At 58.4% G+C, this 27,452-nt stretch overlaps 2 protein-coding genes across 18 annotated transcripts; one reads left to right on the top strand and one right to left on the bottom strand.

Annotated features, from left to right (window-relative positions):
• Window positions 1-349: 349 nt before the first annotated feature.
• Window positions 350-5,667, top strand: DLK2 (delta like non-canonical Notch ligand 2). 8 transcript variants are annotated; one of them, XM_051854704.3, is made up of 6 exons: window positions 350-478; window positions 1,454-1,704; window positions 1,853-1,916; window positions 3,333-3,463; window positions 3,956-4,100; window positions 4,772-5,667. In XM_051854704.3, the coding sequence occupies exons 2-6, from the start codon at window positions 1,509-1,511 to the stop codon at window positions 5,505-5,507; spliced, it is 1,272 nt and encodes a 423-aa protein (XP_051710664.1). In that variant the 5' UTR covers window positions 350-478; window positions 1,454-1,508; the 3' UTR covers window positions 5,508-5,667. The 8 variants fall into 8 exon arrangements, with proteins under 8 accessions (XP_051710664.1, XP_051710670.1, XP_051710666.1 ...); XM_051854710.3 differs by having other exon boundaries at window positions 1,454-1,584; XM_051854706.3 differs by lacking the exon at window positions 350-478 and adding an exon at window positions 794-957 and having other exon boundaries at window positions 1,454-1,584.
• Window positions 5,592-27,431, bottom strand: ABCC10 (ATP binding cassette subfamily C member 10). 10 transcript variants are annotated; one of them, XR_016234057.1, is made up of 22 exons: window positions 27,278-27,426; window positions 26,918-27,089; window positions 21,714-22,932; window positions 20,266-20,493; window positions 19,616-19,772; window positions 19,256-19,365; window positions 17,712-17,791; window positions 16,963-17,134; window positions 15,077-15,175; window positions 14,504-14,693; window positions 13,806-13,883; window positions 13,459-13,653; window positions 12,910-13,063; window positions 12,533-12,741; window positions 9,274-9,617; window positions 8,795-8,964; window positions 8,289-8,449; window positions 7,800-8,050; window positions 6,781-6,926; window positions 6,608-6,705; window positions 6,319-6,431; window positions 5,592-6,077 (listed from the first exon to the last, which is right to left on the bottom strand). XR_016234057.1 is itself a non-coding variant. In XM_070074669.2 (22 exons), the coding sequence occupies exons 2-22, from the start codon at window positions 27,076-27,078 to the stop codon at window positions 5,924-5,926; spliced, it is 4,470 nt and encodes a 1,489-aa protein (XP_069930770.1). In that variant the 5' UTR covers window positions 27,079-27,089; window positions 27,278-27,426; the 3' UTR covers window positions 5,592-5,923. The 10 variants fall into 10 exon arrangements, 7 of the variants coding, with proteins under 7 accessions (XP_069930770.1, XP_069930769.1, XP_069930768.1 ...); XM_070074669.2 differs by having other exon boundaries at window positions 12,533-12,722; XM_070074668.2 differs by having other exon boundaries at window positions 7,800-8,053; window positions 12,533-12,722.
• Window positions 27,432-27,452: the final 21 nt, after the last annotated feature.

Raw genomic sequence — 27,452 nt, forward strand, 5'->3', positions numbered from 1 at the left:
GTCCTGACCATCGGCGCTCCTGTTCCAGGCAAATAAACTATGTTTCAGGTCCTCGTTTTGCACAGGGGTCTGCGCCTTGAGCCGGAGGGGCGATGAGCCCTGGAGGGGCTGCCCTCCTCCACGCCCCTCTACCTAATCGGAACTCAGGTGGAGAGGCGCGCCTGAGGCCAAGGAGTGCGTGCGTCCAAGAGGGACCTCGGGGCGGCGGGGGGTATTGACACAGGGGCGATCCTAGCCTTCCCGGAGCTGACCACGGCAAGGAAGGGGGTTGGGATGACTGAGACTTGCGGGGCTGATATTCACACAGGCACGGGTCGGTCCTGGAAGGCTGTAGATGGCCGGGAGCAGAGAGAAGCGGACGGCCGGGAGGAAGAAAGGAGGGGGCTGACGAGGGCTCTCGGCAGGCGGCCCGAGCGCCCCGAGTGTGCCCCGGGTGTCAACGAGACGCGAGACGGGCGGCGGGCTGCTGCGAGCAGAGGTGGGGCGCGGGTCAGGAAGGCGGGGATGGGAGGCGGGAGGGAAGCAGGGTCGCGCACCCCCGGCCGGCGCCTCAACCAGGGCTCCCAATGGGGCGCCTCCTTTGGTTGAAGAAAGCGAAGGGTGGGTGGCGGCGGAGGCTGGGGTCTGGGGCGGCACGGGCAGGCGAGGGAAGGGGCCAGCCGGGCGAGGCGCGCGCCGTGCGTCGCGGGGGGGTGGGCGCCGGACGCGGGCGGGGGGCGGGCCCGGCCGGCACACGCTCCCCTGGCTGGGGGCCGAGCGCGCGCCACGAGCCGCCGCTGCCGCCGCCGCCGCCGCCGCCGCCCGGGGTCGCCTGGAGCCCCAGATTCCCGAGCGCGCGGCTGGCATGGCAGCCGCCTCGGCGCCCGGCCCCGCGGCCAGCTAGGGGCGGCTGCTCGGTGGAGCCCGTCGGATCCGGCCTCGCTCTGCGCCCCGGGGTGCGCCGCCTGCAAGCGGGAGGTGAGGATCGCGGGGGGACAGGGGCGCGCGCGGCGAGGGGCGCTGCGGGGACTCCAGGCCCTGCGCGGCGGGCGAGCCGAGCGCGGCGGAGGCAGGAAAGGGGACGCGGGGGGGTGTCGTAGGTGGAGGGTGGAGACCGCTCACTGCTGGGAACCGTCCCTCCCTCCGGCCCCCCGCTTCCCCTCCGTGCGCGAGGCCGCTTCTCGGCGCTGTCCCCTTCCCCGCGAATGGCTCCGTCCCGACCGCGATCCCAGCCCCTGCCAAGCTCCGCGCTGCCCATCCTTCGCCTCCTTCCCTTAGACCCGGTTCTCGGGTTCCTGTCTCCAGTTCCCCCGCAGCCTCAACCCGCCCCTGCTCCAGTGCTCCTGCTGCCCCCACCCCCTTCTTCCGTCCCGGCGCCCCCCTCTCTCTCTCTCCTTGGCTCCTGTCACTTGGAACCCGTCACCACACCGCTATCTTTGAGTCCGGCCCCCTCCTAGCCAGTGCCGTCCCACAGGTGTCCACACGTCTGGCTGTGCACCCGTCCGTCCCTCTCGGGGTCGGCGCTGACCATGCCCAGCGGATGCCGCTGCCTACGTCTCGTGTGCCTGTTGTGCATCCTGGGGGCACCGGGTCAGCCTGCCCGAGGTGAGCGCACCCCAGGGCCCTGGTCGCGGATCTGTCCGGCCGTCCTCGCTTGCACGTTGACCTCTGCCGGCCAGAATCGGCATTGCAGCCGCTGCCACCCGCGGGGCCAGAGAGACCCAGGTGGTTGTCTCTTCGGAATGGGATGGGTCTCGTAGACTCTGAGCGGAGCTCACCCCTCTTCCTGTATCCCCAAATCCTCTCCCAAGCCCCGCCTCCCAGGGAGCGTACCCTCACCCAGACTCACACCCCCCACCTCAATCTCTTGCAGCCGATGACTGCAGCTCTCACTGTGACCTGGCTCACGGCTGCTGCGCGCCGGATGGTTCCTGCAGGTACACTGTCGCGAGCGCGTGCCCCTAAACCCTGTGCCCCCACGCCCCGGCCCTGCGCACCCACAGCCAGGTCAAGCCCCAGGACAGTGTCCAGGGCCTGAGAGCCTGCTGTTCACACCCTGCCCACCTGGACATCGGCCAGCTGGCCAGCCCCCAGTGCAACCCCACCGCCATCCCCCTTTGCCTGGCTTTTGCCTCTCCCAGCTTCTGTCTCTCCACTTGACTCTCCCAAGTCTGATCCAGGGATTCTGAAACATCACTCCTCAAGACACTTGGCGAGAGAGACCCGGACCATGGCGGAGTCTGGGATCCGGAGCTGTGAGGACAGGGGGCGAGCGGATAAAGGACAGTGAGAGGAAATGGTGGAGTGGGGAAGAGAGGCTGGGGTGGAGAGTGTGGCTGAGAAGCACTTGTGATGGAAGAGACTCTGTGGAGAGCCTCCGAGTGACTGAGTCGCTGGGGTGGGGGCTGGGCAGATTCTAGCAGGAGCACGCTCTGGGCAGAAGGAAGGGAGGTTGCTCAGTTAGCTGGGGTGTCTGAGGCTAAGGAGGGTTCATTCTTCAAAATGTTCATAGAAATGGAATTAGAATTTTTTGTGCAAAACCGGTTGAAAACCATACATAAATTTTTCATTATATACATTTTCCATGAACTTAAAAAAAAAAACTGTCCTCACACATCCTTGGAAGGCTTTAAAGAAATGTCAGCTGTTGTCCCCGGAATTGGGCTGGGAAGATAGTCCGATGGCCTTTGAAAGTCCTCTTTTTTAAAAGATTTATTGATTTATTTGAAAGGCAGAATTACAAAGAGGCAGAGGCAGAGAGGTCTTCCATCCACTGGTTCACTCCCCAAATGGCCACAAAGGCTGGAGCTGGGCTGATCTGAAGCTGGGAGCCAGGAACTTCTTCCAGGTCTCCCACGTGGGTTCAGGGGCCCAAGGACCTGGGCCATCTTCCACTGCTTTCTCAGGCCATAGCAGAGAGCTGGATTGGAAATGGGGCAGCTGGGACTTGAACTGGTGCCCATATGGGATTCCGGCACTGCAGGCAGCGGCTACACCGCAGCACTGGGCCTGGAAGTCCCTCTTTATAAACGTTTGGGGGTACCCTGGGAAGGGTCCTGATGGCACCTTTTGCTTCCCCAGCACAACCCCGCCAGGTGTATCCCTGAATCCCAGATTGAGAAAATGGGGGTTCAGAAAGGTTAGAGTACAGAACAAGGACTCGAACGGTGGCATCTGATGGTCTGATTGCACATCCATGTCCATGATGTTCCACAACCCTACACCTACCTGGGACAAGTCTGTGTTTCCCTCGGAGCGGTCGGATGCCCTCCGGGTTTCTAGAAGCTCGACTCCTGCCTCTCTGCCCTCACATCCACTGCCCAGAGTCCAGACCTTGTGCCTCTCCCCATCAGGTGTGACCCGGGCTGGGAAGGGCTGCACTGTGAGCGCTGCGTGAGGATGCCTGGCTGCCAGCACGGGACCTGCCACCAGCCCTGGCAATGCATCTGCCACAGCGGCTGGGCAGGCAAGTTCTGTGACAAAGGTAGGAGGGGCGCGGGTGGCTGAGGACCCCATGTGTCTCCAGAGAAGTGCCCTCTGGGTCTACTGTGCATCTGTGGTGTTCTGCTCAACCGATACATGGTATTTCATCAGCCTTTTTATTCTGTATCTGTTGTGTGCACTAATCTTCAACATGACCCTGGGGGTAGGAAAGGCAGCTGCTAACAATTACCCATAGGAAGCTGAGGCCCACAGAGGCCTGGTAAGGTGCACAGAGGCAGTTTGAGTGACTGACTGACAGTCAAGGCCACAAGCTTCCTGACGCCAAATTCAATGTTGTTTCCCACCCCCGCTCCACCAGAACACTATACCACCCTAGGCTGGTGTGGGGAGGGGGTGGGGGTGGGGGTGGGGGTGGTTCTAGTGTCAGCCACACCCCGAGAGTCATGGGGCTGCAGGCCCTGGCAAACGGGGCCCAGGCAGGTCTGGGAACCGGATGTGAAGAGCCATCCCACATGTCCCCTCTCCTCCCCAGATGAGCACGTCTGTACCACGCAGTCCCCCTGCCAGAACGGAGGCCAGTGTGTGTATGACGGGGGCGGGGAGTACCACTGTGTGTGCCCGCCGGGCTTCCACGGGCGTGACTGTGAGCGCAAGGCTGGGCCCTGTGAGCAGGCAGGGTGAGTGCTGGGCCCGGGCAGGGGGTGGGAGTGGGGTGGGGGGACAGAGTATGGTGATGGGGAAGCAAAGAGGCAGGGTCTGTTGAGAAGGTGGAGACTTTGGGGGAGACCCACATGGGGGGACCCTAAGAGAAAACCCCAGCATGCACGCAGCGTCCCTGGCTCACGGTTTCTCAGCCGTTTTGGGTACCTTCTGAGCCATTTCTTCAAGGACAGCCCGTGGGAGCTGCAGGTGTAGCGGACACACGTGGGACTGCTCAGGCAGGGGCGGTGGGGTCCTCACCTCCTCCCAGAACGCTGCCTGGCGCCCTTAAAGACCTCCCCGCGGTAGCCTTGCGCCTGCCCACCCGTGCAGATGAAGACCAGCCCGCGCAGGACTTGTCCTTTCCCTCTCCTCTCCAGCCTTGGGGCCGTGAGGGTAATAATAGCACACTTAGCCTGAGCCCTGCCTCTGGGCCAGACCCTGTGCTGACTGCCTGACATCCGAGTCTCTCATTTAACCCCCACAATTTGGAAGCTCAGTACTATTTTTATTCTCCTTTAAAATGAGGCACTTGAGGCTCAGAGAGTGTTCCAAGGTGACAGAGCTAGAGAGCAGGCCTCTGCCCCGCGCCGCCCCGCAGCTGTCAGGAACTCGGCATCCACGTCCTCTCCTGCCCCTCCCTCCCCAGCTCCCCGTGTCGGAACGGCGGGCAGTGCCAAGATGACCGGGGCTTCGCTCTCAACTTCACCTGCCGTTGCCTAGCGGGCTTTGTGGGTGCCCGCTGCGAGCTGAACGTGGACGACTGCCTGATGCGGCCTTGTGCTAATGGTGCCACCTGCCTGGACGGCATCAACCGCTTCTCCTGCCTCTGTCCCGAGGGCTTTGCTGGACGCTTCTGCACCATCAACCTGGACGACTGTGCCAGCCACCCCTGCCAGAGAGGGGCCCGCTGCCGGGACCGCGTGCACGACTTCGACTGTCTCTGCCCCAGCGGCTACGGTGGCAAGACCTGTGAGCTTGTCTTACCTGTTGCAGAGCCCCCCACCACAGCGGGCACCCCTCTAGGGCCCAGCTTGGCAGCGGTGGCACCGGTCACGGGGCCAGCTCCCCGCAGCGCAGGTGCGGGGCTGCTGCGGATCTCGGTGAAGGAGGTGGTGCGGCGGCAAGACGCTGGCCTGGGGGAGTCCAGTCTGGTGGCGCTGGTGGTATTTGGAGCCCTCACTGCTGCCCTGGTCCTGGCCACCATGCTGCTGACCCTGAGGGCCTGGCGCCGGGGTGTGTGCCCCCCGGGACTCTGTTGCCACCCTGCCCCGCACTATGCCCCACCGTGCCAGGACCAGGAGTGTCAGGTTAGCATGCTGCCCACAGTGCTCCCCCCGGCGCCTGAGCTGCCCCCTGAGCCTGGAAAGACCACAGCACTGTGATGGAGGCGGGGGCTTCCCGGCCCCCTTCCTCACCTCCTCCGCCCCTCAGCTCCCCATACACATGCTTAGGGGACTTCAGCCTCATACCAGAAATATATTATTTTTTTAATACACAGAATGTAAGATGGGAATTTTATCAAATAAAAATATGAAAATGCAAGTGAGCTCCTATGCCAGGAAAAACCCACCAGAAGTTCCAGCTGCAGAAGGGCCAGGGCAGAGGCCTGGTTCTGGGGAAGCCTCGGGGCTCTGCCCACCGAGGGGTGGTGTGCCCAGAGGAACCACGCTGCCCTTCTCCCCTGTGGGGAAGGGAGGGAGAGGTAGCACCACAGAGGAGAGTGTAAACAGGCAGTCAGCTCCTGTGCGCTGGCCCAGCCGCAGAACGGACAGAGGTGTGGGGGCGCAGGCTCGGGCCCTCAAGGGGAGGGGTGGGCTGCCTGCTGGCTACTCTGCAGCAGCTGCTGGAACAGTGAATGGGGCTGGCTGCGCAGGGCGCTGGGCGAGTCCAGCTCCACAACCCTTCCTGCTTGCAGCACCAGTACGCGGTCCGAGTTCAGGATCGTGCTGAGCCTGTGGGAGCAGGTGGTCAGTGGGGGACCAGGGCAGGGTGGGGGCAACACCCTAAAGGCAAAAGCTGAATGGCTTTCCCACCTCCCCTCTGCGAACAGCACAGCTCTGTCCTCACAGGCTTGCCCTGGCTCTGGGCCTCCCATTGTGCTATAATGGACCTGGGCAGTGCCTAAAAGGGACAGAGGCTCTGGGTCCAGGCCACTGCAGACCGATTAGACTGCCACTCTGGAGGCGGGCACACCTGTGGGCAATGGTCAGCACGGTCTTGTTGGCAAAGCGTTTGCGGATAGTCTGCTGGAGCAGCTGCTCTGTCTTCTGGTCCACACTTGCCGTGGCCTCATCAATGCACAGGATCTGCAATGTGTCCGGGAATGGAGGAGAGGCTTAGGGCAGGCTGGCCCCAGCACCAGCCTCTACCTCCTGCCCTAGCCCCGCCCAGCTCAGCACACAGCCCAGCCCCACCCACCTCCTCACCCTGACAAGTCTCCTGCCTCTTCCTGGTCCTCTGGAATGTCTCCCTCTTGCCTTACCTTGGCCTCCGTGAGCAGAGCTCTGGCCAGACACAGCAGCTGCCTCTGCCCCAGGGACAAGCTCCGGCCTCCCTCTCCCAGCTCACCATCCAGGCCACCTGCGAGCCAGGGCAGCTTCACTGCAGAGCCCGGCCTCCCCTGCTCCCGCCCTGCTCCCAGGGCCCAGCACTCACCCATGGAGCCAATCACCTCCCTCAGGTGGCACTGCTCCAGCGCCTGCCACAAGGCCTCATCCTCATGTAGGCCCCGGGGGTCCAGGTTTTCCCGAACAGTCCCACTGAACAGAAAGGGCTCCTGGGGGATGATAGCCAGCTGGGACCTAGGGGCCAAGGACATGGCATCCAGGTTGCAGAGGTGGCCACTTCTGCTGTCAGCAGTGCCTAGCTATGGGCTGGCACCTCAGGACAGGACAACCTGAACAAAGCTCCCACCCCCACGTAACATAACCCCTACCAAAGGACCAGTTATCGGTGGTGTACCTAGAACTGTGCCTGGCCCTGAGCAGCAAAGAAACCCAAGGCTGAAACTCTGTCTTTAAAGAGCTGACATCTCATTGAGGTACAAACCCCAGAGAAAATGAATGGCCTGACTCAGGGACAGCAGTGGCTGGGCATGGGACACTTCAAGGGCAGAGTAGGTCTGGACTTGGGTACTGAGCAGCTCTGTGGTCAGCCATAAGGTAACATGTTATGGCTTCACAGACAGGGAGGAGGGGCAGGGCCAGTGCAGGAATTGGCAACACTCTCAGGGACTTAGGACGCAGCTTCCTGACTTCAGCTATGTCACAGGACTCAGAAAATGACCCTAGGTTAGCCTGGGCATAGGGGTGGGAGATACATAACCCAGCTGAGGCCACTTGTGGCCACCGGTGATCGGGCCAGCTCTCAAGCTATCCCAAGTACCGCCTGCTGAGCCTGAGGGCTGAGGACTGAGGGCTGGGTGTGGCAGGGCCCAGCACCCAGGGAACCTGGTGTCCAGTGTGTGTGGGGTGTCCACTGGGAAATACGAGAAGGACGGAGTTGCAAAGCTGTCCTGGATCAGCCTGAGGGAGACCCTGAGACCACCAGGTGGGAATCTGAGCACTGGGAGTTTGCTGTCCTTCTCTATTTGTCCTGTTCTCCATGTCATCCCCCTACCAGTGGGGCCCTCCTCTAAGTGCCAGTACTTCCACCCCACCCTCCTTCCCCGAGACCTGAGCTCGGCCAGCTGCAGCTGCCTGGTGTCCACGCCGTCGAGCAGCACCCGCCCCGAACTGGGCTCCAGCAGCCGGAAGAGCACCAGCAACAGGGAAGACTTGCCCGAGCCAGTGCGGCCCACGATGCCCAGCTTCTCCCCGGGCTGCACGCAGAAGGTCACACCGTCCAGGGCATGGGGCAGCCCTGGCCGGTACACCAACACCACGTCCTGGAACTCCACACTGCCCTGGGCAAGCCAGCTGAAACCCTGCTGGTGGGGGCCGTGGGTGGGAGATGGAGAGATGGGGATAAGGTGAACGATGGGGAGGAGAGGAGGAGGATGGGAAGTGGACAGTGTGAGAGGAAGGTGGGGAGTGACAGGTGCAGGAGAGATGGGCGACACGGTGAGGAATGGTCACCATCGCGCAGAGAGGTGCGGGGAGCCAGGAAAAGCAGGGAGGAGCGGAGGGAAGGGGAGGAGAGGGCCTTTGGGGCTCCAAGCGCACCTGCAGCGGCTGGCCCTGGGGCTCCTGGGGCAGGTCACAGCAGTACTCCTCCAGCCGCTCCACGCTCACCAGCATGGCTTCCGTCTGCGTGAAGCTGCTCACCAGGCCTGAGAGCAGGCCTGTGAGAGACAGGGCGTAGGACAGCGACAGGCCCACCAGCCCTGAGGAGGAGAAGCACAGCTGAGGGGCAGAACAGGGGCCTCCCAAGCCGCGGGCGGGGTGCAATTGCAGGCTGACTGACGGGACCTGGGCCAGGACCACAGGAAGCAGATGCGGGGTGTGGAGGGGGCCTGTGGAACCTATGGGGGATGACGGGTGGAAGGTGGGGCTGGGAGCAGGGGACGCATTTAAGACACAGAGATCAGAGGATTCACTCCAGTCCCAGATCCATATCACCCAGACAAGTCACTCCTTGACCGGATTTACTCAACTGTGAAGTGGGGGGTGACGATGACAGTGATGATGCGGGGAACCCCAAGGGGCAGGAGGGTGGCAGGACTTGCTACCTGGGTTGGCGAGGCCCTGCTGGTGCTGCACCAGGGCGATGCCTGCAATGGCACTGACCACTGCTGCCCCCATGAGCTGCAGCCGAATGTCCAGCCACTGCATCGTGGCGCTGGCAGCAAACTGGCACCTCTGGTTTAGTTCCAGGAGTCGCTGGTTCTCCTCCTCAAACCTGAGGGATGCCCAGAGGGAAATGAGGCCAGTCCACTGTCACACTGGCCACCAGCTCCCTCCCAGGGAGCTGACCTATATGCCCTCGTCTCGTGAATCCAGGCACCAAGGTGCTTTTTCAAAGTGGCAGGGTGGAGGGGGATCTGCTCTGCCTGTCTTCAGATATGTCTGTTGTCCCCCCGGCCCCGGGACCATGCCCTCACCCACTCTGCCCATCTCCCCCAGGAGGCCTCCACCCCTTCCCCCCAACATGCCCCTTTCCTCCCCTCACCGCCCTGGGCTCTGACTGGCAGAGGGAGACTTCACACACCTGTCGGTGGCCCCTGCAGCCCGGAGCACAGGGAGGCCAGCCAAGGTGTCGGCCAGGTGGGTATAGAGTGGGGACAGGGTGAGGCTGCCCAGGCGCCGCAGCTCCCGGGAGGAGGCCCTGTAGTGGCGCTGCACACGGTAGTAGACGACGCTCAGGGGCGGCAGCAGCAGCAGCAGCCAGGGCAGCCCAGAGCCCAGCACAGCCAGGAGGCCCAACAGGCCCGCGGCGTTGGCCAACAGGATGTTGAGGATAAAGGGCAGGCTGTCGTCCACACAGGCCACGTCGGAGGAGAAGCGGTTTAGGACCCGGCCCGTAGGCGTGCAGTCGAAGAAAGTCACTGGTGCCTGGGAGAGGCAGTGTGGTTGGGTAAGGGCGAGAACTGGCTGGCGGGCAGCCCTGGGGGAGGGGGTGGGGAGGAAGACCCAAGGCAGAGAGGAGGAAAGGAGTGAAGTCTCAGCAGAGTTTGTGGGGCACAAACGCGGGGTTGGCAGAGCTTACAGGAAAACATATCCCAGGGTGCGAGAGACAGCCAGTGGGGACCCCAAGAGGCCACACTGACCATTCCTCCCCCTCTGTGCTAGACACACACTCTGCTTTCAAGGGAAGGGAGCCACTTTCTCTCCCGAAGGTGGGACGACAGAACAGGGAGTGCACGCTAGCTGGATGCCAGGAGGAATGACCTCATTGCCTGTGGCTGGACAGAATGGTCAGTGTTATCAGTCAAAGGCAGATTCTCCCAAAGTTAAACGCTCAGGCTCTGCGGACAACCACAGCTGCCACGTAGTAAGTGGGAGACCGCAGGCAAGGGACTGACTAATCTCTCTGTTCCTCATCTGAAAAACAGGGACAATAATGGGCTACACCTTACAAGGCTGTTGGTAAGGTTAAAGGCCATATACTGGGCCCGGCACTGTGGCATAGTGGGTAAAGGCACCGCCTGCAGCACCAGCATCACATATGGTAGCCAGTTCGAGTCCTGGTTGCTCCAATTCTGATCCAGCTCCCTGCTACTGTGCCTGGGAAAGCAGCAGAGGATGGCCCAAGTGCTTGGGCCCCTGCACCGATACAGGAGACCCAGAAGAAGCTCCTAAGTCCTGGCTTTGGATCAACCCAGCTCCAGCCTCTGTGGCCATCTACAGTGAACCAGCAGATAGAAAACCTTTCTCTTTGTGGCTCTGCCTTTCAATAAAAATAAGCAAATAAAATTTTAAAAAGCATCTGCATTCCCTGCCATAGCATCCTTTGCTACCCAGAGTTAGAAGGAAGTGTTATCTTGGAGCCTCTTGCACTGCACAAAAAACTTGTACAAAAAAGGGAAAAAATGGGGCTGGCGCTATGGTGTAGTGGGTAAAGCTACCACTTGCAATGCCAGCATCCCATATGGGCGCCTGTTCGAGTTCCAGCTGCTCCAGTTCCAATCTAGCTCTCTTCTGTGGCCTGGGAAAGCAGTAGAAGATGGCCTAAGTCTTTGGGTCCCTGCATCCGTGTGGGAGACCCGGAAGAAGCTCCTGGCTCCTGGCTCCAGATAGGCACAGCTCCCGCCATTGCGGCCATCTGCGGCATGAACCAGCGGATGGAAGACCTACCACTCCCTCTTTCTACTCCCCCCTCTCTCTCTGCCTCTCTGCAATTCTGCCTTTCAGATAAGTAAAAAAAAAAAAAAAAAAAAAAAGGAAAAATAAAAAATTTTCATTAAGCTTATCTTCTTACAAATTAACTTATTTGAGAAGCAGAGAGACAGAAAGATCCCCCATCTATTCGTTCCCTCCCCAAATGCCTATGAAGCCAGGACTGGGCTGGGCTAAAGGCAGGAGCTGGGAATGCAGTCCTGGTCTCCATGCAGGTGGCAGGAGCCAATCACTGGGCCATCACCGCTCCTCCCAGAGCCTGCACTGGCAGGAAGCTGCAGTCAGCTGCTGGAGGTGGTTACTGAATCCAGGCGCTCCAAAGCCGTCTTCACTGCTAGGCTGAACACGCACTCCGAAATTTCTTTTCATTGCACTTCTCCATGAACTTTCTGAAGAGTTCTCATATATGGCAGTCAAGTGCTTAGTGCAGTCTGCCTGGCACAGAGCAGGTGCTCAAGAACTGCTACTGTTTAGACCACTATGATACAGTCTCAAAGACAGCCCTTCCCCTGTCCCTGCCTTGCTTGTCCCCCCTCCCTGCCTTCGCTTGGGGAACAGTCCTATATTTAAGCAGAGGACTAAGTCAAACGACTTTCCGAAGCACCTCCTATTGCCAACTCAGGAGACATTAATTCCTTTACAGCACAAGGATGTTCCCTCCTCGGCTCCTGGAAGAGTAGCAGGACCCCCCACAGCGAGGGGTTCATGGGCTGGGTCTCCACTGCGCCAGCCTTGGCCAGGTCATTTCAATTCTCAGCATCTCAGATTTCTTATCTGTGGAATGGGGATAACTGCACCTGCCTCACGGGGTTCCCCTAATGAGATAATGGACAAGAAAGGACTTTGTAACAAGGACATGAACAATGAGTGCTCACTGAGCACTCGGCATGTGCCAGGCAGTACCCTAAGCACTTCCCACGTGCAATGAGCTTAGTTCTCATTCACAGGGAGTAAGCCACAAGCCAGATCCACACATAGCAACAGGAACGGTCTTAGAAACAGCTTAAATAAAGGAACAGAATGTGAGATCTAACACAGTACCATTTACATAAATTAAAATTACATGCACACAAAACAGGCATTTTGCAGAAAGACAAAGGAAGAGACAGACACTGCACATGCCCAGCAAGGAGAAGAGTGGGACGGACACAGGGCGTGCAGGTAATGGGGGACGGACACAGGGCGCGGAGGTGATGGGGGACGGACACAGGGCACGGAGGTGATGGGGGACGGACACAGGGCACGGAGGTGATGGGGGACGGACACAGGGCGTGGAGGTGATGGGGGACGGACACAGGGTGCGGAGGTAATGGGGGACAGACACAGGGCGTGGAGGTAATGGGGGACGGGTAACAGATACGAAGCAGAAAAGGGGCCCTGCGGGAACTAAGGCTCAGTCAGCACCTGAATTCAAAACGGAAGCGACTCTCGGGCAGGTTCTCTGCCTCACTTTACAGATGAGAAAAGCATGCGCTTCAGTGGCTGGGTTTGAACCTCCGGTCTCGGAGGTTGTCACGGGGGCACCCATCTGGGAGGGTTCTGAGGACCGGCCGCCCGCTGAGGCCCACAGACAGGGAGGTCCCTCTGCAGGGCTAGGGCTGCGCTCCCCACCTCTCCCTCCCCGCCCTCACCATGAGGACTCGGTGCAGCAGGCGGTGATGCAGGGCAGCAGCTGCTTGCAGGGTGCCTGCGGCGAACAGCACTGCCCGGAGAAGGGTGCAGAAGGAGTTGAGGCCAGCGATGGTCGCGTACACGATGAGGTAGAAATGGACATCTGAGGAGCCATTGGGGGCAGCTTTGGGCAGTGGGAACACTGGGGTGCTGGATGGTGGGGAGGAGGCTGTGGGTAACCAAAAGTAGGGCCACTCAAGGATCCCTTCCCCTCCCCTGGGCCACCTGTCCCCATCTTCTAGGAGACACAGCCCCTGGAGTAACAGCCCCCAACCCTCACTCCCTGCCTGGGACCACTCTGAGAGAACCAGGCCTGCTCCCAGCCTTAGCCACTCACTTGAGGCTTCCAGGCGTGAAGAGGAGCAGCTGTGGAGAGAAGGGGCCTGTGGAACTCAGGCTGGCAGGGGCTGGCACCTCCTGGGAGCTGTTCTTGGCTGCTTTCAGCTGAGAGATCCAGTGGGAGAGCCACCAGTCGGCAGCATTCCGTGTGGCTGGGTGGGGACGGGAAGGACAAAGACCTGAGACTCATCTTCTTCGTCCTATTCAAATGCCCACGTCCTCTGCCCTTGACTCTGATGCTCACCCTTCTGCCACTATCCCACAGCCTCCCAACTTGTGCTCCTTTCTTGGGCCTATCATCCTCTAGCTCTGGGGACAGCACAATCGCAAATCCACAGAATGCACACGGGCCTGGGGGCGCCGAGCTGAAGACAGCTAGAGAGTGGCACGCTGGTCCGTGGGACCGTCTCGGACCAGGGGCCATGCCTTTTATCCCTCTGTTGCTCGTGCTCAGTGAGTCTCTGGGTTGGTGAGGACTGGTGAGGGTGATGGGCACCTGCGCAACATGGTGGGCACTGCTGTGAGGGACTCGTGGGCACAGCCTCACCTTGCATGAGGAGCAGGGAGAAGAGGATGGCCAGAGCCAGGCCCTGGCCCACGGCCCTCCAATACGCTCGGTACACGTGCAAGGCCACTGCGCCCTCCTTCTTGCTTTCTTCCTCCAGCAGGCGGCCAGATGTGCTCTGCTCCACTTCCAGCCCCTCCTGTGTTTTCTCTGGGTTTTGTGCTGACCGAGCCTTGGCTGCAACAAGCAGGGAGGTACAGAGGAACTAAGCTTGCAGACAACAGTTGAAAACTATGTTTCAAGAGGAGTGGACACTTTGTAAAGAAAAAATAACTCTCTACAGTCTGGCAGTGAGGAACAAGCCCCCTCCTCCCAGCCCTGGCCCATACCTGTGTCAGGCTCCTGTCCCTCCTCAGCCCAGGCTTTGGGGACAGCTTGTACCAACGGCAGAATCTCAGAGGGGGCCCCTGGGAGAAGGAGAGAGAGGAGGGGGCTGCAGCCAGTCTATATAACGCCTTTCTAAACGCCTGCACAAGTCCTACGCTGGCTCCCCCAGACACTGAGTGGGGCTCATCAAGCCCCTCCCTCGGCCCTTGGAGTCCAACTGGCCAGATGTTCACCTCGGAGGGGCATCCCAGCAGCGCACACGCACCTGTCCAGTCATGTTCAGCACCACTACAGAGCCTGCCCTCGTGCTGTACTCAGTTCCCAAAGCTCCCGTTTCTGGTGGTCATGTCCCTCTGAGTAACAATCCTTTAGAGTTTGTTTTGCAAAATGGCTGTTCTAAACCTGACTGCTTTCCCTCCTCTGAGGACGTCAGACTGTTCTCAGAGATCTTGGGCTTCTCAGTTTCCAAGAGCACCCTTCCCAAAGCCCCCGAGTCCCCGAGCTGCTTGCGTTTCACTAATGCTGCCGTCCCCCGCTCTCCCACTAGGTCTGCATAAGCAGGAGGTGGCGATGGCTGGGCTCAGGACACATACGGCGGGGTGGCGGAGTCTACACCTGATAATTCACCTCTCTCTGACCGTCCACCTGAGCAGATCCCTCCCTCACTCCCTCCCTCGGCCAGGCTCCTGCCCCACGTTACCAGCCTGCACGAGATGCCCGGCGTCCATCAGCAGTACCACATCAGCTCTCTCCAGGTACTCAGTGCGGTGGGTACACAGCAGCCGCGTGGTGTGGCTCAGCACACCCAGGATGCACCTGTGCAGCAGATGGTTGGCCACGTCTGCATCCACAGCGGCCAGAGGGTCGTCGAGGAGATACAGTTCCTTTTCCTGGGGACAAGCAGGGGTACCCTAGGCTCCAGGACACCAGGGCCCACAGGCTCTCCCAGGAACTGATCTCAAGGCAGTCAGAGAAGACACCTGAAAAGAATGCTGGGGCTGCCCCTCCAGCTGAGACTTGAGAGTGGAGTTCCTTCCAGCAGGTGAGGCCAGTCTCAGCTTTGCTGGGTACCACTGCCTCAGGCCACATAGTGCCCTGTAAAGGGCCTTTAATTCTGCCTTGGAGCTATGAAAGAGCACGGGGATAGCCAACCACTCAGGACCACGGGGAGGGAAGAAACCGCTGATGAAATATCCCTATCCCCCAACTCAGCCAAGCGCCTGGGGCTCAGAACGCTCCGCTGCTCCCTGCCTGCCTCCTGCCTCTAACTTACCTGGTAGACGGCACGGGCAAGGGCTATCCTGGCCCGCTGTCCCCCGCTGAGGGTTACACCCTTCTCTCCGACTTCTGTCTGGTCTCCAGCAGGCAGGATCTGATGGAACAGGTGCCTCCGTGGGTCCATGAGTGCCTCAATACCTTCTACCTCATTGCTTATCTCTTTGCAGGTTAAGAGAGCAAGGGAGCTTAACGACACTGAACTTGGGGTGAGTCAGAGGAGACAAGTCCTAATTCCAATGCCACTCAACATTTATCTGACATGTGCTATGTGCTTAGCTCATTCAAACCCCATAACAACCTTACAAAGTTGGTGTGTTTCCTTTTCTGCTTGACCAAAGCCCAAGCAGATTAACCAGAGCTAGTATGGGCAGCACACAAACCCAGATTCAACTTCTTTTTTTTTCCCACTTTACTTAAGAGACAGAGAGAGATCTTCCATCCTCTGGTTCATTCCCCCAAATTCCTACAACAGGCAGAAGTAGGTCAAGCCAAAGCCAAGGGCCTGACACCCAAATACTTGAATTATCCCCCACTGCCTCCCAGGGTACACACTTGCAGAAAGCTAGAACAAAAGTTGGACTAGCCGGAGGGGTCTCAAGTCAGGCACTCCAGGGGCCAGTGCTGTGGTGTAGCGGGTAAAGCCACCACCTATAGTGCCGGCATCCCATATGGGCACCAGTTCCAGTCTCAGCTGCTCCACTTCCGATCCAGCTCTCTGCTATGGCCTGGGAAAGCAGTGAAGGATGGCCCAGCTCCTTGGGCCCCTGCACCTGAGTGGGGGATCTGGAGGAAGCTCCTGGCTTCGGATCAGCTCAGCTCTGGCTGTTGTAGCCACCTGGGGAGTGAACCAGTGGATGGAAGACCCCCTCCCTTCCTCTCTCTCTCTCTCTCTCTGCTTCTGCCTCTCTGTAACTCTGACTTTCAAATAAATAAATCAATCTTTAAAAAAAAAAAAAAAAAGTCAGGCACTCCAATATGGGATGTGGGTGTCCCAAGTGAAGTCTTAACCACTGAGCAGATGCCTGCCCTGAACCCAGATTCTTAACCTAAACTATCTATCACGCTTACCACCCTGCCTTGTTAACAGGCAGGAGTGACCATGGGCTTTCTTAGGTCCCTGGAGCCTGCATATGGCTGCAGGGGTGGTCTGCGGAGCTCAAGTGTCCCCAGGCCCCGAGGACCAACTTGCAGTCATTTAGCCACAGGTCCATTTGGGCAAAGCCAGGTATTCGTCTCTCTTCTTGGCACCCAGACAACACTCCGGACCCAGCAGACATTTGGGAACTGCTTGATGGAGATGCAAATGATAAATGACCGCGGGCTGCCCCATCGTCAAAGTCAAAGGTCCTCTTTTCCAGGGAAATTCCACATATCACCCAGGGGAAGACCTGGCAGTGATGACGGTTAGGAGGGGATGTGCAGTCAGGTGAAGTCAGGGGAGAAATCCGGACTCTCTTCCCTGAGAACTCAATACTCTGTCTTGGGGGTGGGGGTGGGGGTGGGGGGTTATCTAACAGGCTGGACAGGCTTCCCCAGGTTTCCAAAGGACACCTGGACTCTTGCGAACCTGCCCTGTAGGAGATGTGGGAGGTCCTCCACGTGGAACCCGTAGCTGCACCTGTGCAGAACTGAGCCTGGCCCCACATGCTTCAGGGCTCTCACAACTTCTGGGGGGAACACCCGTCACCACCACCCTTTTGGACCCCATGAGGAAGGGGGAACCAAGCCTCTGTACACTCTGGGAGGACCCAAGTCTGACGGGCAGCTCTAGATAAATGATGCCCGACAGAAGCAACCCCTTTCCAGCAAGTCTCTGGTTTGAGGTGCCAGGGACACGTGGGGAAGAAGGTGGCCAAGAGGTGTCAAGGCTTAGGCACTCACGCTGAGGTCATCATCCAGGGCACAGGCCTCCAGCACGTCTCTGTATAGCTGGGCATCAAATGTCTTCCCAAAGAGGATGTTGTCTCGGATGGTGGCAAACTGGATCCAGGGTTCCTGGGTGGCCAGGCCAAAGCCTTTGGACAGCCCCCACACGGCCACTCGTCCACGCAGCCTGCAGAGTCCGGCAGGGGCACTGGGATGAGCTCCCTGCTGGGACCTTCCATGCCCAGCCCCTACTCCCAGAAGCCTCCCAGACTACAGTCTTCTACACAGGGTCCCCCTTCCTATGTCATGTGACTCTGTGAGTTGGCAGCTGTGGGGATGAAGGGTGCAGATGAGACTGTAGGCTCATTCTAGACTAGGGAGGCAACAGCTGTCCTATCTGGATGGCTCAGGAGCTCAGAAGAGAATGTGGCTGCCACATGGTACTCATTCCCACCTGAGAGTAAAAAGGCCTGTCCTCAAACTCACGCTCCCCCGGGGGCCCTCCCCTGCACAACGCCATTTTCTGAATAGCGGACACTGGATCTCTTTCCCTCGCCCACCGTCACAGCGCTGACAGCACCCTGGTCCGATTATGGTGGCTCATTTTCCTGACGGCCTTGCCCTTTCCACACTGAAAACTATCCCAAGAAAAGAGACCATGTCTTGTTCTTTTGGCCCCTCAAAAAAGTACCTGACACCCAGCAGGGTTCAGCAAGTGCCTGCTGAAGAGCAGAGCCAAGGACAGGGTGTGCGGGGCTTGGTACCTGTGCAGCTCCCCAGCGATGGCAGCCAGCAGGGAGCTCTTCCCACAGCCCACCTTGCCCACGATGCCCACCAGCATTCCCTGCAAGGAAGCCACACAAGTAAGGGTCCACTGCTGGCAGGGAAGGGGCAGCGGGGGCAGTGGTCTCCCCCAGAGGCTGGGGGCTGCCAGTCCCCCCACTGAGCTGTCTCTCTAGGTACCCACTAGCCTGCAGGGAAGGAATTCTGTATCCACAGGCTGATCTGGGCCTCAGTGACTGACCCTTATTGGATTTAGGATGTTCTGTTCCCCATCCAGAGCCGCTGTCCTTTCACTGTCCGTGTGACGGGCCTCTGAGGGGGAGCAGGGTACCAGAATGGGAGGAAATGCCCAACAACTGCCATGGCGAGCTCCGAGGCAGGCACCCCAGAATGGGGGGGGGGGGAGGACTCCCCGCGACAGGCCAGCCGTCTAGAGGCTGCTCGTCTGGAACGTCCCGCCCTGCTGCCCAGGGTCAACCCGTCCTGAGGGCAGCAGCCTAGCCGGACCCTGCGCCGGGGAGTGTGGGATCAGGTCCTAGAGGCAGCTCCTCCCCCTCGCTGGCTGCAGTCACACCTTCCACTCGGTGGAGAGTCCGTCTCCGGAGAGAGAACAGGGTAAATAAACAGAGAGGGGCAGTCAGAAGGCAGAGAGCTGTGCAAGTCGAGGCCTGGTTCTGGGCTGCTTCTAAGATCCGCTGCGTTCTTGCCTTTGGAGTCTGCAGTTCATTCCTCTGTCCTTATTATCAATTCTTGTTTGCTTAAGCTAGCTCCAGTGGGTTTCTATGACTTATATCCAAAAGAGCCCCAACTAACACATTAGTAGAATTCCTTTGAAACATTCTAGCCTTGTCTTGCCTGAACTAAGAGAAAAAACACACACACACACAAGCCAGAAACGTGAGCCAGGTGTGGCAGAGGCAATTCAGCCACCACTGGGGAAGGCTGGGTTGAGCTGTGGGGCAAGGGGTTAGACAAAGGTCAGGACAGAGTGGCAGCTCAGGACCGGGGTGAGCAGGAGTCACCTTCTGGCCAGCAGTGTCCCCCCACTCCCCCCCGCAAGTCATTCTCCCAGCACGTGTGCCGTGTGTGTCACGGGCTGCGACTGCTTCTGAACACGCACACAGAGGATATCTATCCCACGGCCAAGGGTGCTGGACCTCTCGCCTAGCTCCCGAGCCTGGGAGGATTCTGGGTCTCTTCTGGACTTCAGTCTCCAAGGGACATAGCAAGACACACACCACCACCACCACCCACCCCCCCACCCCCCCACCCCCGGGGCTGGGTCTGGACGGGGCGGAGGGGAGCTGCCTGGAGACAACAGCAAGGTCGAGGTGCGGCTCACTGGGAAAGCAGGGTGGAGGAATGAGACGTCACTGCTTCTCAGACCGTGGCCTGCCCAGCACACCCCTCCACACCCTCCCTCGGCAATTAGGGCTGCAGGGCCACCCAGCTGCAGTTGACTCAGTCCTTATCTGTCAGAGTCCCCTCATTTGGGGACTGTCTCAGGGTGTCTGACCAAACGAACCTTTTTCACTTCAAGGTGATTGATGAAGGTCTCCTGGCTGGTTCCGACAGGGTCCCAGGAGAACAGGGCCCCATGCAGCTCCAACACTGTCGATGGCTCTGCGGGAGGATCTGAGCAGAGAAGCAGCCGCTCAGCTTGGTTCATAACCCACCACCAACCTGCTTAGGAGGGTAAGCCAGGGCATGCTGCCGACTCGCCTGCCCTGTCCCTTAACCAGAGCTAACTTGGTGCCAGCCTCAGTCTGCCCTGCCTGGACTGTGCCCCCTCGGACTCCTCTGGGCAGCAGCATCTGTGTACAGCGCCCAGTGGCCACATCCCCACCTCACCCCGTGCCAGGGCTGCCCTCTAGCTCCCCATTACCTGGGCTGTAGTATGCCTGGGGGCTGTGGTTCGGAAGATCAAGGAAACACTGGATCCGGTCCAAGGACACTTTGGCCTCCAAGAGGCCATTGATCACCCAAGGGAAGTTGTTGAGGGGTAGGATGAGCATGCGGACCAGTGCCAGGGCCGTGAACACCTGTGTTGGGTGGAAGGGAAGCGAGGCATCACCTGAAGCCCCGGAGCTCTCTGGGGCCCTGTGCCCAGGTCAGCAGCAGAACTGAGGGGCTCACTGGACAATCCTGGGACTAGGGGTAGCAGAGGCGGCCACTCCCAGAGCCCTGGAAACCCAGATGTTCACCCAGGGGCTCAGGTTACATGTTAATTAAGTCCACAGGTCCAGCTCACTCTCAGAGCCCCTCAATATCTAAGTAGCAATGTCACTGGGTGCCAGCCAGACCTGGCACTGGATAAACAGACATAACCCCAAGCCTAGGCCTGACTGGAAGGCAGAATATAAAGATGCAGTTATTACACACAGGGGAAAGCCGCATGTCTGAGGCCCCACAGGTCTCTTCAGAGAGTTTCCCCTTGTTTGGGACAAGATGAGGCTGCCAGGATCCTCTTTTCCTCCTTCCCAGCCAGCACTGAGGGTCTGCGTTCCCCTCCCATGCTCCCTTCCTGGTCCTCACCTTGGTGGCAGTGAGCTGGTGCCCCATGAGAACATAGGTGATGAAGATGACGATGGAGATGACGACCGGCAGGGCAGCCCACAGGTAGACACAGGCCGCATCCAGGTATTTGATGACACGGAGTCGCCCCAGCTCTCGAGCCCGGCAGGCCTCTACTCGGGCCCCCAGTGCCTGCTCCCACCCGCAGAACTTGATGACCCGAACACCACTCAGCAGCTCTGTCATGAGCTAGGGACAGGGGACGAGAGGGCAGCGGGAAGTGGAGACACTGCTGGTAGGTCTTCCTGCCCAGTCCTCCCCACACTGCTGGCTGAGCGCATCCAGTACTGAGCTCCCAGATACTCTGTACTGCCCTAGCCTTGGCTTCCTTCTTCACCTCCGTCCTGTCTAGAAAGCCTGTCCCTCACATCCTGCTCATCCCTGGGTTGCAGCCCCTCCCAGTCTTTTACTTGTCCATTTGCTCCAGCTGGGCACAAGTGGGAGCTAGACTCCCCCACCTTCCTGGGAGGTAACATGGTGGAAGGGGCAGGCAGGTCCCACACGGGGTGAAAGCATTCCTTCTGCCAGTAGATGATGGACAAAGAACCATTTCCCACAACCGAAAGATGTGGGCTTCCGGAGCTGCCCACCAGTTTTGGCCCATGGCTCAGGGGATACAGGAACTATCTCCATAGGAGTACAGACCAAAGGGGTACCTGACAGCCCAGGGCACATAGGCCAAGGACCCAGGCAAGATGGCTACAAAGGAACTCCTTGCATCCTAACAACTGCACATCTGCTTACAATCCAAGAAGACACTGGGAGCCTTCCCAAGTGGCCGTGGAGACCCAATCTGTAGGGGAGAAGGCCTCATGGCATAACCAGCTATAGGGGATGCCCCCATCATCACTACCCACAGTCACTACAGAAATGAATCAGCCTCACCCACAACATCTATGCTTGGTCCTGCCAGGAAAGTGAGCTACTGCCCACGCCTAAATGTAGCTGGGGCTCACCTAAGCTTCTCCACACATGGGGTAGTTCATTCTGGCTGTCACTAAAAATCCATCTGGTTCCAGGGAGAATACTTCCTACCTGCTAGGGTCGCTGCTCGGGGCCACATTAACTAATACCACAGAACTGCTAAAGGACCAAGCTTAGAGCTTATTTTGCGATTGGCACTATGTGAAGCATGATCACATATCTTCATGATACCCAAGGAGATGAGCTACTGTTATCCTTATCTTCACAGGGGAGGAAATGGAGGTTCAAATAAGTGACTTGTCTGAAGCACCTGAATTTGTAAGTGGCAGAGTCAGGATCTGAACCAGGTCTTTCTCTAGTCTGAGCTCTTAACCTGGAGGTCACACTCACCCCCTCCGGCAGTGTGCTTGGGAGCTGGGAGGACCTGGGGATCCAGATGCCAGGTGGGGCCTCCAGATTGCCGAGGGGCCCCAAGCAGCCCTCACCTTAACGCGTGCATCCTTGTGCTGTAGCATCTCCTGGTTGCTGGCCATGATGCGGGTGGCAATCACTTTGTTGACAGGTACCAGCAGCAGGGCCAAGATGAGACCACCCACAAAGGCCACGCCTACCTGCTGGTATAGCAGGTACAGGGTGATGGCGAGCTGCAGGGGCAGGCCCCAGGCCTCGTGGAAGCTCCCGGCAAAGTTAAGCAGGCGCTCAGAATCAGTGCCTAGCAGGTTCAAGACCTCTCCAGCAGGGGGGCGCCGGGGCCCCAGCTGTAAAGCCTTGCGGTACAGGATGCTTAGCACGGCCCCCCTTGCCTGCAGGGTCACCTTCCGTAACTCATACCCATACTGATTCTGCAGCACAGCACCCAGGACAGCCCCACCAGCCAGCCCCAGGGCATACAGCAGACCATGGCTCAGTGGTTCCTGCCCCTCCTCCAGGAAGCCCACCAACAGGGAGAGCAGCAGGGGCCCTGAGAATCCCAGCATGGTCCCCACCAGCTTCAGCAGTCCAAGTGCCAGATAGCATCGCCCAAAGGCCCCATACAGAGCCCTCCACAGCCGGGCGCCTTCCTGCCAGTGTGCCTGGAAGGCACGGGCCAGGTAGGACGGATGCAGCCTGCGGGGAAGGCGGCAAGTATCCTGGGGTCTCTGGAGCTTGCCACAGGCCCCCCGGGTCATCAAGGGTGCCAGCCAGGCATAGGACAGGCGGGACAGCCAGCTCTCTCCATCCTCAGCTACCTCAGGTTCTTGATCCTCAGATATGAGGGGCTCCTGGGCCCGGGATTTTCGTGGCCCCCCAGGGGCTGCCCAGCCCAGTCCATAGGCCAAGAGGGCAGTCAGTTGCAGGATGAGAAGGCACAGGCGGGCCAGGGGCCCCGGGTGAAGTGGGGGCAGAAGTGTGCCTCGCTGGCAATGCCAGAGCAGGGTTAGCACTAGGGCTGGGGCTGGCAGGAGGGCAATCAGAGCCAAGGCCAAGGGCCCCTGGGAGCGGCCATGAGGGGAACGAGCCAATGCCCACAGGGTGAGGCTGTGGCTGCTCCAAGCCACAGCTGCCACACACCCTGCCAACACTTCTAGCCCTATAGGCCCTGGGCCTGCCCCTGGTGGCAGAGCAGCCGGAAGGAAGTCTAGCAATGGGAGGATGGAGAGCAGGATGGAAGCCGTGAGTCGGAGGCGCCAGCCAGGGCTGCAGGGTAAGGTGTAATCTGGCCTCCTGAGGACAAGTGGGAAGAGAGAAAAGGAAGCACATCGTGGCTGACTCAGGTCAGACATAACCCTCACCTCTAATATTCACTTGCCCACAGGAAATCAACACCCTTTCCTGCCTGCACACCTTATCCCCAGCTCACTGACCTGGGAACCCAGGGCCCCTTCTCCCAGAAGTCTTCCAGATGGACCCAGCCCATTCTCCTCTGATCTACCCACACTGTTTCTTCCTTTTGAATTTTTATTTGACAGTCATAGAGACAGAGACACAGAGAGAGCTCCCATCTGCTGGTTCACTCCCCAAATGCTGCAACTGCCAGGGCTGGGCCAGGCTGAAGCCAGGAGCCTGGAACTCAGTCAAGGTCTCGCAGGTGGGTGGCAGGAACCCAAATACTTGAGCCATCACTTCCTGCCTCCCAGGGTGCACGTTAGCAGGAAGCTGGGTTCTGAAGCGGAGGTGGGACTCAAACCCGGGCCCTGAATAAGGGAGGTGGGTGTCCCAAGCAGCATCTTAACAGCTGCATTAAAATCTCACTCTCATTTTTATCCAAGCATGCTCCTATGATTACTCTTAAATTCACCCAAAGTACTACTGGGTTTATAAAAATTTGATTCCCATTAAAGGTTCTAAACACTAGCCTAAATTTTTTTTAAGATTTATTTATATTTGAAAGATAGAGATATATATAGAGAGAGAAAAAGAGAGAGAGAGATCTTCCATCCATTGGTTCACTCCCTAGATGGCTCCAGTGGCTGGGGCTGGGCCAGGCCAAAGCCAGGAGCCTGGAGCTTCTTCCCACGTGGGTGCAGGGACCCAAACACTTGGGCCATCTTCCACTGCTTTCCCAGGCCATTAGCAGAGAGTGGGATCAGAAGAGGAGCAGCTGGGACACAAACCAGTACCCATATGGGATGCTGGTGCCGCAGGCGGAGTCAGCCTTCTACACCACAGTGCTAGCACCACTAGCCTAAATTTTATAAAGCTTCAGAATATTCCACTGTCTCCACTGATTCCAGAAGGTGGTGTGGATCACTTCTGTGACTCCCTTAGGTGGAAAAAAATCATTTTTCCTGGCATCCAAAAAAAATTTTTTCATAAACAACAGGTGATATGTCCACATTAAGAATCAAATATAGGCCGGCGCCGCGGCTCACTAGGCTAATCCTCCGCCTAGCGGCGCCGGCACACCGGGTTCTAGTCCCGGTCGGGGCGCCGGATTCTGTCCCGGTTGCCCCTCTTCCAGGCCAGCCCTCTGCTGTGGCCAGGGAGTGCAGTGGAGGATGGCCCAGGTGCTTGGGCCCTGCACCCCATGGGAGACCAGGAAAAGCACCTGGATCCTGGCTCCTGCCATCGGATCAGCACGGTGCGCCGGCCGCAGCGCGCCGGCCGCGGCGGCCATTGGAGGGTGAACCAACGGCAACGGAAGACCTTTCTCTCTGTCTCTCTCTCTCACTGTCCACTCTGCCTGTCAAAAAAAAAAAAAAAAAAAAAAAAAGAATCAAATATAGGAAAACACATCTGCAACAGCAACAGAATCCTTGAAGGTTCACATAGAAAGAAGATTGGGGATGGCTGCTGCCGCCGCTAAGATGCTGCCATTCGGGGCCGGCGCTGTGGCTCACTTGGTTAATCCTCCGCCTGTGGTGCCAGCATCTCATATGGGCACCGGGTTCTAGTCCCGGTTGCTCCTCTTCCTGTCCAGCTCTCTGCTATGGCCTGGGAAGGCAATGGAGGATGGCCCAAGTGCTTGGGCCCCCGTACTGGCATGGGAGACCAGGAGGAAGCACCTGGCTCCTGGCTTCGGATTGGCACAGTGCCAGCCGTAGCAGCCATTTGGGGAGTGAATCAACGGAAGGAAGACATTTCTCTCTGTCTGTCTGTCTCTAACTGTATGTCAAATAAAGAAAATAATAAAAATTTAAAAAGATGCTGCCGTTCCATGGGCCAGCACTGCAGTGTAGTGGGTTAAGCCGCTGCCTGTGGAGCCAGCATTCCATATGGGTGCCAGTTCAAGTCCCAGCTGCTCCACTTCCAATCCAGCTCCTTGCTGGAGGCCTGGAAAGCAGTGGAAGATGGTCCAAGTGCTTGGATCCCTAGACCCATGTGGAAGGGAAGAAGCTCCTGGCTCCTGGCTTCAGACTGGCCCAGTTCTGGCTGCTGCAGCCATTTGGGGAGTGAACCAGAGGATGGAAGATCTCTCAGATTCTCTCTCCCTCTCTCTCTGTAACTCTACCTTTTGAATGAAAAAAAACAGAACAAAACAAAAAAGATGCCAGCATCCCATATTGCAGTACTTGGTCCAAGTCCTGGCTCCATGTCCGACCCAGTATCCTGCTAACGCATACTCTGGGAAGGCAGCAGAGAACGGCTCAGATATTTGGGTCCCTGCCACCCACAAGGGAGATCCAGATTGAGTTTTGGGCTCCTGGCTTTGAATGGCCCAGCCTGCTTATTGTGGGCATTAGTGGAGTAAATTAACACATGGAAGAACTCTCATATAAAATGAAAATAGATAAAATTTTCGAAAAAAAAATAAAAGAGGACTGACTCTGTCATACCTTTTGTCGGCAGTGTTTGGTCACTGAGAAAGTTTGGATGTAAATAAAAATGCTTATAAATGTTTAAAACAGCGTGGTGACACGATGGCATAGCAGGTTAGGCCACCACCTGGTATCCCACATCAGAATACCAGTTCAAGTCCTGGACGCTCTGGCTCCCATCCAGCTTCCTGCTAATGCACTTGAACTGGCACCCATATGGAATGCTGGCTCCACAGGCAGCGGCTTAACCCACTACACCGCAGTGCCGGCCCGTGGAACGGCAGCATCTTTTTTAATTTTTATTTTTGCTAATGCAAAAGATGATGGCCCAAGTATTTGGGCCCCTGCAACCCACACTGAGACTTAGAATTCCTGCCTCTGACTTTTTTTTTTTTTTTTTTTAAGATTTATTTATTATTTGAAAGGCAGAGTTACAGAGAGCAGTATCTTACATCCACTGGTTCATTCCCCAAATGGCTACAATGGTCAGGGCTGGGCCAGGCTGAAGCCAGGAGCTTCATCTGGGACTCCCATGTGGGGGCAGGGGTCCAAGCACTTGGGCTATCTTTTATTGTTTTCCCAGGCACATCTGCAGGGAGCTGGATCAGAAATGGAGCAGCCAAGACTCAAACTGGCCCCCATATGGGATGCCAGCATTGCAAGTGGCAGCTTAACCTGCTGTGCCACAGCACCAGCACCTGGCTCCTGGCTTTGGTCAGGACCAGCCCCAGCCATTATGGCTATTTCGGAAGTGAACCAACAGACCTCTGTGTGTGTGTGTGTGTGTGTGTGTGTCACTCCACCTTTCAAATAAATCTTTTTTAAAAAATGCTTTGGTTTTCTTAAAAGTCCACCTGATGGCAGTTACATGGAGGGGCTTAAGTTGAAATCAAAAACAACCTTTAGGAATTCCATTTCTGGAGCCAGCGTTGTGGTGGCGCGGGTTAAAACACTGCCTGCAATCCCTGCATCCCATATGGATGCGAGTTCGAGTCCCAGCTGCTGCACTTCTGATCCAGCTCCCTGCTGATATGCCTGGGAAAGCAGCAGACGAAGGCCCAAGTCTTGGGCTCCTGCACCCATGTGGGAGAAGGGGATGGAATGCCTGGCTCCTGGCTTCCGCCTGGCCCAGCCCAGGCTGTTGTGGCCATTTAAGGAGTGAACCAGTGGATGGAAAATCACTTTCTCTCTCTCTTGCTCTCTGCCTGTCTGTTCCTCTGCCTTTTAAATAAATAATTTTTTTAAACGCCAGGCACTGCTCTATATGCGTAAATGCACGGTTTCAACTGTGCGTCCCAACAACCCACAAGACTCAGAAGTTCTGCTCAGCGGCAACGCTCGGATTTTATTCTCCTCTGCCCTCACTCCAGAGGCTACCCTGGTGACACTGCCCGGGGGTTGTGGGTTGCGCGAGAGGCGTGTGGCACACACGGCCAGGGGTCTCTACCCACCTCGGGCGGCCCAGGTGGCAGGCGCTGAGCACGGCGAGCAGCGCGTGGGGCAGGGCGCCGAGCACCAGCTGGGTGAAGCAATGGCCCGCAGTGTCTCCTTCCCACACCGGCAGCGGCCGCGCTGCGCTGGTGCCGCACAGGTGGGCCAGGAGCTGCTCCATGGCCGCCTAACCTGAAGGGGCAAGCCGGGGGGAAAAGGGTCGGCCAGCGGCGACCACACAGCCCAGCCAAAGCCCCTCGCCCCCAGCCCAGCCCAGCCCCTGCCCATTCTCGCAGGCAGCCCGCCGGACTGCGGCCACCCACCCACCCACCCACCGCTTCCCTCTGTCTCTCCTCCCCTCGGGCTCCGGAACCTCAAACCTGAAGAAGCCGCTTGGCGCCGGATTCCGATATCCCGAGTACCGGGCAAGCCAAACAACGCGCTACCGGGTCGGGGTGCTGAGCCGGGGTCGTCGGCCGCCCCCTAGAGGCGGGAAGACCTTTGGCGGTCCCGCTCGCCCCGCCCATCCGCTCTGCGCGCGTGCGCACCGCGCTC

This window comes from Oryctolagus cuniculus, chromosome 5 (assembly GCF_051225735.1).
Source record: "Oryctolagus cuniculus isolate XC-2025 breed Fujian yellow rabbit chromosome 5, ASM5122573v1, whole genome shotgun sequence".
Taxonomy (NCBI): Eukaryota; Metazoa; Chordata; class Mammalia; order Lagomorpha; family Leporidae; genus Oryctolagus; species Oryctolagus cuniculus.